The sequence below is a fragment of the Centruroides sculpturatus genome, unplaced genomic scaffold (genome assembly GCF_000671375.1).
Source record: "Centruroides sculpturatus isolate CEXI.00-Female unplaced genomic scaffold, Cexi_2.0 scaffold356, whole genome shotgun sequence".
Taxonomy (NCBI): Eukaryota; Metazoa; Arthropoda; class Arachnida; order Scorpiones; family Buthidae; genus Centruroides; species Centruroides sculpturatus.
This window is the reverse complement of record NW_019384626.1, coordinates 620,483-630,738: the sequence shown is the minus strand read 5'-3', so window position 1 is coordinate 630,738 and position 10,256 is coordinate 620,483. Positions and strand designations below refer to the sequence as shown.

Below are 10,256 nucleotides of genomic sequence, written 5' to 3'. Positions count from 1 at the left end.
AGCGAATTTTTCGCAGAAAAATAACTTATCAGAAAACGCGCCCGCCGTTCGATGCGCTGCTCCGCGACGAAAATAAGCTTAAGCAATGGCGTCGTCGAACGGTACACACTCGGTAAGTAATCCTACAATTTATTTGTTTATAGCATAGTTTATACGGATTATTCCCAAAAATTTATACGTGTTTGGAAATGTTGAGTCAAATTAGTCTAGGATCGATTAATTTTATGGAAGAAAACCTTTTAAACAGCCGTAGTCCGTAAACTGCACACGTGCCGGGCTGTGATTGGCTCATGTATTTAAGGATTCCTACAACGTGAAATTCTTATAAAGTGGAACGTATCTACCAGGTTATAGGGAAGGTCGAGTGTATATTCACTTTATAAAACCGATACATTTTTACGGAACATGAAATATATAAAAAGCTGTTGGATATTTATTTTTTAACATGCGCCCTGGGTACCGTGCCGGAAAAAAGTCATTGATGTGCCACGTGCCAAGAGTTGTCAACTCCTGTACTAGGACTGTCACACCAGTCGAAACCATCCACCAGACTTAATGGGCGGACGGCAAAATGGCAGGTGCATGCACACTAACCAGTTCAGTTTCGAAACGTCATAAATCTTGACCAATGAGATACACTTTTACGTACAGTACGCATACCTTTCTTCCTTTACTAAGATTCGTTAAAATATTTGCTTTCCGTTTTATTAAACTTCTCTGTTTTAACTTTTGTTCCAGTCATGATAGGCTACTATAGCTACTGTATGTGCCAAATCGTTAAAGATATATGTAAGAATGTGATATATGCAGTGATGACATTCGAAATATTTAACAAAGGGTTCGCTAACAGAAAATTTTTCCTTAACAATTTTTTTTTTTTCGCTCAAATGGTGCATCGGAAGGCTCTAGTTTAGTAGTGTTACAGAGTATAATATTTCAATATTTCAATATTTTTAAAAGAATCAAACCATTAAGAAATGTTACATGTGTTTAACAAGGTTCGAAAAACTTTGAAAATGTTAACAACGGGTTCGGCCGAACCTGTGCGAACCCTCTGAATATCACCACTGGATATATGTAATGAATGAGATTCTTTCACATATCAATGACTGTATGATTTCTCTAAGACAGCCATCATTCGATCGAATTTTTAATTGAATTACTCGTGAAGTCACAGGTATATGCTATAAAACTTCGAGATCTCACCATCTTTGGGAAAGACTTACTGATGAGTTTGTTGTTGTTGATTCCAATATACAGAAAATGTTCTGAGTTCCCCCGTGGCCGAGTGGACTCCGTCTTCGCTCCCTGCGTGGATCAGTCCCTAAACACTAGGCGTTCGGTCCGGGTTCGCGCCTCGCTCGGACGAATGACTCACCAGTGGCCGAGCGGTCTTCATCCTCGCACTTGAGTGGACTGAACACTGGAGTTCGGTCGTGGGTTCGCGTCTCGCTCGGACGGGCTGGGAGCATAGAGTTTTCCGGGTTTTCTCCATATCGATGACGCCTGAATAGTGGCCAGTTTCCCATAAAAGTCCTCCCGTAAGGCATTCTTTTCCCCCGAGCACGTTTAGCCGTTCTATAAGGCCAGCTCTTCGGTCGCCTAGCGATCAACCACAAGTCTCTCGGAGTAAAAGGCGAATAGCCACGACGCCCCATATAAACCGCAACCTACTGAAAAGAAAAGATTCTAAAGAACGTCGTACAGCGACCTAAAAAGTTTGTGAAGCACAGTTATAAATTAATATAAAATAAAGCATACGTAGTATGAATTTTATTCGTTCCAGACTTTTCGGACACCCGTAAATTTTGCGTGGTTGAACATTATTTTTGTTTGCGAGTTGGAAGTTTTCCTTGCAAGTGTATAAATAACAAACTTCTTGCACAAAAAAGTAATGTTGTTTCAGCAGTTAATCTCATTTTTGAATTTTTCCAGGAAAAAATACATCGAGTAACTTTTCTTTATGGCTCCTCCAAGTGCTAAAAAATAACCGCAAAAATAATGGCTTATATTTATATACAAGTAGCACATATCTTCCTAGCATTTACTGTGATAAAGTGGTAACGTTTGTGATATATTTTTTATTTGTATAGTATCTGTAGTTCAAAACATAAGAAAGAAATTTTTCTAATATTTTCTGAAGTTTTATAGTATTAAGGTGATTGTTTTCATGCCGTTTTGGAGAATTTTGTTACAGTTGTTAAAGAAGAAACAATACTTTCGTAAAAGGTATAAAGGATTCAAAATTTACTGTTTAATTTGGTGGTGATAACTTTATACACACTTTTCTAATTGCAATTTTCAACAATGTTAAATTTCATATAACTATCAGGCGTACTGGTCCTTCGGGACTTCGGAAATTCCCAGAAAAGCCTCTTCTATTGACCTTAAGGGCTTTCCCAAGTTCTAACTTTTCCAAGCAACAATGATAAAATTTCATGTAATTGTTTTAAGTTACAGGCTGTGGGGTTCTTGGGAAAGTGTGCGAATGAATGCCATCACTCGATAAGCAAAAGCTAAGGGAAGAGTTGTTATCTTTTGCATCACTATGGCTGGAAATAACGAAACTGATATAGCCCTGACGGAGAATGGGATTGGGATTGCAATGACATCAAAACCGATGAAACAGATCAGGTTCAGCAGCTATCATAAGTAGGGGGAGGTGGGGCAAGATGAGAACGTTAAGGTTTGAAAAGTCATAAGATGGCAACTACTTTGATGAAAACAATAATTTTTTATTCTCAGCAACTACAATATGTGGTAATATATAATACAAAATTTAATTTTTGAAAAACGTTTTTAAAAACAAGAAAATTTAATATTTTAAAATTATATGTAAATGCACTTACTTTTATATACAAGAAGGACAAATTAAAATGGCCAAACTGTCGTTTTCTTCGATATTGGCGCAAGAACAGTGCTTCCATTTATCACAACGGCTACATTTAGCCCAACTCTCTGTAGATACAGAGTATAACCCTCCACAAGAGAAGCATTCTGTGTCATTTGTCTTTTGTTTCTTGTTAAGCCTACCCTCGCTGAAGGGCCCTGTTTGTCGTCTCTGTAACAATAAAGTCTGCCTCCAAAAATACTTCTGGATTCATAGGCCATATTCATGGTCAACCTGGGGCTAGACGGGTACCCCATCTTGTTCCTAACGTACACTTTTCATACTGACTGCAAACACAGGTAAACTTCATTTTAAAACTAAACAATTAGAGTCTTAAAGGTTACTTAGAATACCAGAATATGTTCATTTAAAAAGTAATGTAAAAGTACACAATGACGCTTACTTTGTATTAACTTTGTAGCAGGCATAAAATTAGATGAAGTACTGCTGAAACATGGAAAACGTCTTGCTTCCAAACAAAGAGAGCGACTCGGACGTTCTCTTGCCCCGTGGTCCCTTTTGAGGTTGACATTTAGTTCCCCAAATAACAGCTAGATAAAGTCATATTAACCACAAATAAACAGACGTCCCCGTCTTACCCCATGACCCCATCTTGCACCACCTTCCCACTGTGTTTTTACACAGTGTGTGTGTAGTGGAGGGGAAGCAGTAAAAGCGTCAGCCTGCCACTATGAGGAATCCGGGATCGAATTCGGGTAAAAAATTTCAGGAATATTTTGTCACGAACTTTATGGTCACGGGCAGTCGGGCCTGGTTCCCACAATCCGGCTGCCCCAGAGTGTGCTTGGCCGAACCCATGATGGGCTTGGAAAAAGATCTTAGTGCTCACAGGGCGGAGAGTTAAAAATAAAATGCATTATCAGAATTAATAACAATACTGTATGTTATAAGGGAGAAGGTGGTATTATGGAACCCTGCAGATATTACGAAACCTCTCCATTTCAAACCGATGATAAAGGAGAACTGTAGCGGATTGTGGCCGAACCGCACTAGGCAGACATCCGTAGCGAGGAGAAAACCAGTTTCGCTTCAGTTAAACGGTTGTCCGTAGTGAATTAGCATATTTGTGTTTTTCGAAATTCGAAAGTTTTGAATGCTAAGCGAATTTAATTATTTCTGAAATATAAATCGTGTAGTTGTAGGTTCACCGGTGCACGTATTCCGTTCCAGAGAAAAATCAAATATACTGTATACAGTATATTTGATATTTGTAAATGATTTTCTTTGTACATTTCTTTATTATTATTAAATCATTTTTGCGATAAAATACATTGGAGTAAATAATTTTGTAATTATTTAACATTCTTTGTACTTTCCTATTTTTGTTTGTTTTTTTGTAGCATACAGCATTAAAGCATTTTTTGGAAACATACAGTAAGGTTCCATATTACCACCCGGTTTTCCCTAAGCCTACTTTCGGACTTTTTGTACAAAAGCCTTCAAAAACCATACTTATAGTTACACTAGCGAAAAATCCAATTAGGAACATTTAGTTTAACAGTTACCGGTACTTTTCGCACAAAAAATTTTTTGTGGGTGTAGTTATGATACCTTGTTTACAATTCACTATAATGAAAATGGGGTTCCATAATACCACCTTCTCCTCTATAGTATAGGATATATCAATATTTCACTAACTATGGAGTAGTATGTTAGTTAACATTTAATATATCCGAAAAATAATGCCAGAATCACGTATGATGATCACATAACCAAACGAATCATTTCTATTACTTTATATAAGTTTAAAATGACTTCTGTATCCGCCGTATCTCAAAATTCTGTAATTAAAAATTAAACTCTTGGCTAAAGCTCGTGCAAAGCTAAAATAGAAACCGGAATCACGGCCAAGACCTGCACCATGCTCGCTTGGTATAAGTCTTGGCCGTGATTCTGAAGGCTAGATTCATATAACTCTCTATAACACAAGAAGAGATGTATTTATTATGTAGCTCTTCGCTTGTTGTTTTCTTTACTGTAGACAGCAACTCAGTACGAAGTGACGGCTGCATCTCGAGTTTCGCCACTACAAATTAACGCATTAGAATGGCACTACGATTTATGCAGTATTTCCGCTGAGGATTCCTTAATACCGTCCTTTAATATTCTCCAAATATCGTCCAACAAACTACACTTTTCCTCGATATCATACAGATAAATTATTCAAACGAAACTGGGCGCCATTTTTACACTACGTCGAACCCGAAGTATTCTTTCTCGATACTCTACAACTCCTCCCCTCATCACGAAAGGTCATAATCTCGATATTTAGCCGGTTCCTTATCCAGACGATGAATATTTACTCCTGATCCTGGTTCATTCTTCTCCTCTGCTGATCCTCCATCTCTTCTTGATCCATGATTCTTGTGTCATCGCCATTTAATACTTGTTCATTTACCATTTCCTAAGCTGACATATTAGTGTTCTGGGAAAAAACTAAGATTTTATTCGATCAATGTGCCATTTCACGCGTTTCAGTTATCAGGAATCACTTCAAAAGTCTAGTTTCCATCGTTACTGATTTTTTTCATAGTTTCCTTAAAAAAGTCGGACGTTGGGCTACAATTTGAAAAAATTGTAGACCTATAAATTTCCACTCTGTCTGTCTGTCCTTCCTTAATCTCGATAACGGTGTTACATGACGAAAATCGAGATGAGATACGGAAAGCTTAGGGGCAAGAGGCCCTGATTAACTATACACGAACTTCCGATCTAGACCTGAAGCCAGGTGGATTTCAATTCAAAAAGTTTTCCAGAATGGATTTCAGATAACCAGCGTGACACTGTTATCAGGAAAAATGTGATCTACAGGGTCAAAACTACTAATCCGAGATCGAGAGCATATATTTTAAATTAAATAAATTAAGAATATGACAGAATATGATTAAAAATTGTAGCCCGGCATTGTGATGATGTCAATAATTTTCTGTATAAAACAGATTATGGAGAAAAAATTAGCAACGGGACAGGAAACTCGTTTGTTGGTTATAGACTTAACGAAGGCGTATGATAATGTCCCGACATCAAAACATGGGAGACATTAAGAGAGATAAATATTAACAACACACTTATTAAAGCAGCTAAAGAATTATATGCAATTTGCAGATGATCAGGTGGTAATGGCAGAAGATAAAGATAATCTGGAATACAAGAAAAATAAAAGAGGAATAGCTTAAAGAAGGTTTATATATAAACATGAGTAAAACAAAATATTTATGCTTAGGAGGGGCTAAAACAGACATGGAACTGGAAGAAGGAGAAAAGATTGAGGGATGTGAACATTACAATTATCTGGGAATGCAAATTCTGGGAAGAGATGCATTGGAAATTAATACAAAAATAGTACAAGGTAAGAGAACAGTTAAAAGATTAAATGGAATATGGTGGAGTAAAGTATAACTATATTAAGAAAAAAAAAATATATATATATATAATGCTATAGTTAAAAGCATTCTATTATATGGGGCGGAGGCATGGAGATTGACTAGGGAAGAGAAAAGTAACAATGGTTGAAATGAATGCATTGAGAAGATCGTGCAGAATGTTGAAAAGAGAGAGAGTAACTAATGAAAGGAACAAAGATCTAATAGGATTGAAGGAGACAGTTCTGGAGGAAATATAGAGGAAACAACTTATTTGATTTGGGCTTGTGAAAAGAATGAATGATGAGAGACTCTTGAAAATGTCAATAGAATACATTCCATAAAGACAAAGAGAGGAAAGACCTAGGCAAACTTAGTAGGACAGAGTAAAGTAGTGAAAATGGAATTAGAGATGGATAGAGAGAGTTGGAGAGGGTTCCTGAGGTCAGAAGATGACGTCAGATGCCCTAAACCAAATATAGATATATAGATAATTTTTGCTCGTTGTGTGTAAATTTTTGGGTCCCTTCTGACCACCCCCTTCCCTGTTGTGTGCAATGTACAGTACTTTTGGAATTTCGTGGACTCTCCTGATATTGAAGAAATGACTCAAAGTTTTGCAAATATTTTCTGATTTGTTCATACTATTAGTAAATAGGCTTACAAGACTGCCATTAATACATCCAAGTAGACAATGCCTCGTCCCCCTTGTTTACAATGACTTCACAACCCCTCCTCCTTCGACACGTAATTAATAAATGGCCCCTATCCGTCTGTTCAGAGTTTAAAAATTGGAAAGACCCATCTCAACTGAGTAATTAATTGTTCAGAAGTATTTAAAATCATGATGTCCAGCCATTTACTAAGATTAAATATCTATTTTGGAATAGGCCTGTAATGTCCAAATGATTTCTTTCCTATGGTAAACTAAACAAAGATCATTGTTATTACTTTTGAAGGTGAAGCTTTCTGTATCCTTACATGACTTTACTACTGATATGTTCATCTGTTTCTGGTCACCACACATTGTAAAGCTATCATTTTCATTCTGACCACACCAAAATGCACAGCATGTAAACCCTAAAACTATTTTTTGTAATCTTTTTGGAATAACGCCTCCTCTATCAATCCAAAGTAAACATCCCAATTCTAAATTTCTTGTACTGTACTTTATTTATAAAAATGATAACTATTATCCTACAGTGTAAAACTACAATTTCAATAGAGGATTCCTCCATGTTTTCTTTCTATACAGTTAATTAATTAAAACATGACATTCATCTTCTTGACATTCTTCCCTAGGTACAATTAAACATGATGATGCTTGGACATTAGAATTCTCCTTCGGTCTCTTGAAGCATACTTGGTAATCAAAAGTTGATAATCTCAATGCTCAGCATTTTCTTCTTTATTCAAAGAGGTAATAGGATGTTTAAAGGATTATTTAGTTACTTTAAAGGTGAACTAAATCTGTTTTATGTATGGCTAGACCATTACAATTTGCTCAAAAGGGTAAGATAAAAAATAAAAATTGATAAATTAGCAAGTAAGGGGATTTTGGAGCCAGCAAGCACTACTGAATGGAATGCACTAATAGCATCTATGGGTAAAGAAAAATGGATGTGTTAGATTGCATATTGACTTCAACTTAACAGCTAATAAAAGCTTTACTCGACGATTCTTACCCACTTCATAGAATAGAAGAAATTTTTACTAACCTCTCTGGTGGAGAAAGATTCTTAAAATGCAATTTAAGTCAAGCATGTTTATGGTTACAGTTAGGTAATAAGCCTTCCATAAAATGTTAACTATAAACACTAGTAAAGGACTTTTTAGGTTCACATGTTTACTTTGTGGGATTAAGGTAGCACCAGATTTTTACAGAATTTATTGAAGGATCCACCTGACTAGATCAGTGTTAAGCAACCTTTTCTGGATGCAGATTGCAAGTGAACTCTTAGACTTCCAGCAGATCGCAAATATTTTTCTTAAAGTTGTAGGCTTTGTGCCTGCTGAAGACCACATATTTGATAACATCCAGTACACTAGATAATAAAATAACATATGTTAATGGTATGCAAACTAATATGATGTTCTTTATTCTTATCTTTTCAGTAGTTAAGTTTAGTTTCAATGTTTGTCATCATCAATATCAACAAAATTAGAGGTGCATAATGGCATAAGGCAGAATTTTGTTGACAAAGCCACAGAGGCTGCAAATTAGTACCTTGAGGGCTGTTTGCAGGACACAGGTAGCTAATAACTGATCTAGGTGATACATTAATTAATAAAAGAGATAAAACAGAACACTTACAACACCAAAAAAAACTTTTTGAGTAACTTAAACATTGGACTGATCCATATGGGACAGAGCAGACAGTAATAATAAGTTATAAAGTACAATAAGTATCGAATCTATTTTGTAAATGTAAAATTAATTATTTTACTAGGAAATGTTGCAATGTTGCATATTTGAATTTTTTTTAAAACTCTTTCCACCCTGTGGGCACTAAAAGGGCCTCCTTCAGCAAGTCCATTATGGGTTTGACCAGGCCCACAATGGGGCTGCCAGGTGGTGAGGGATGGGGCTTGACGTATCCAGACGGACCACCTCCCAAAAAATTCCTGGGAATTTTTTGACCCGTCCGAATTCGATCCGGGTCCCCCAGAGCGGCAGGCTCTCACCTGACTGCTCAGCCATCCGGCTGTTCATATTTGTGTATTATTTCTCTCCTAATAAATGGATTATATTGCCTCTAGTTACTTAAAAGCAAACAAACTTGTCATGTAGAAAACAATAAAAACTACTGCCAAGAATGAGTAATTATTTACAATAGCTGGCTATGACTTCAATTATTCTTGAAATAGAATTCAAATATCTCAAATAGTGTTATTTTTTTGGGCTGCAATTTGAAAAAATTGTAGACGTATAAATTTCCACTGTTGTCTGTCTGTCCTTAATCTTGAGAATGGAGTTAGATAGATGAAAGACGAGACCAGATATGGAAACCTTAGGAGCAGGAGGCCCTGATTAACTACTCATACATACAAACTTCTGATGCAACCCAGAAGTCATGTTATTTCAATTTAAAAATTCCCCCCAAAATGTGTTATAGATGACCTGCATGACTATTACTAACAGAAAAATATGATGTACAGGGGCAAGACACTAATTTGAGGTGGAGAGCATATATTTTGAATTTTTAAATGATTAGAAATTGAAGCCAAGCAGTGACAATGTCACCAATAATTTTATTTAATTTGAATATTGGCATTATTAGTTTATAAGTTACTTATATAAAGTGTGCGATGAGTATTATCGAATTTTACCTAATAAAAAATAATTATTATGACCTATAACATTCTTGGAATAAAAACAATATATTAATTGCTCACACACAACTTTAATTTAAACAAAAATTACAATTTATCATAAATTGGCATTAAAGCACAAAAGGATTGAATTTATTTTGCTAAATATTTAATGACTGGTATTATCTTGTAAAGTTTCTCGGAGGAAATTATCTGGATCAGGAATGTCACCTAACAGTTCTGAAAAAAATAAATTATTAAATAAATAAAACTTATATATGATTACAATTTTCATTCATTTAAAAAATAAAGTAAATTTGTTTTTTGAAACCATGTCCTGTTTTAATTGTGGCATAGTAAACACTAGTATTGTGTTTTATTCCAAAGACACATGGCAAATTTTCCATCAAATTGACTCAACTAATAAAGGAATTTGATGGAAAATTTGCCATGTGTCTTTGGAATAAAACACAATACTAGTGTTTACTACGCCACAAATATAAAACAGGACACGGTTTCAAAAAACAAATCAACAAATTTACAGAAACTAGAAACGGCAAGACTCATCAAACAAAAATGCAAAGAAGCCAACACCAAGATCACAGACAGGAAGAGAAAATACAGTTGACTGAAGAGGGGCAAAGCCCGAAACGACTACAAAACAATGTACC

At 35.7% G+C, this 10,256-nt stretch overlaps 1 protein-coding gene across 1 annotated transcript in view; it reads right to left on the bottom strand.

Annotated features, from left to right (window-relative positions):
• LOC111625636 overlaps positions 1-5,312 on the bottom strand; it is a 53,813-nt gene extending 48,501 nt beyond the window's left edge. The window contains exon 1 of the mRNA XM_023368840.1: positions 5,215-5,312. Within this exon, the coding sequence (XP_023224608.1) occupies positions 5,215-5,312 (98 nt within the window). The remainder of the gene's footprint in view (positions 1-5,214) is intronic.
• Between the last annotated feature and the right edge of the window lie 4,944 nt (positions 5,313-10,256).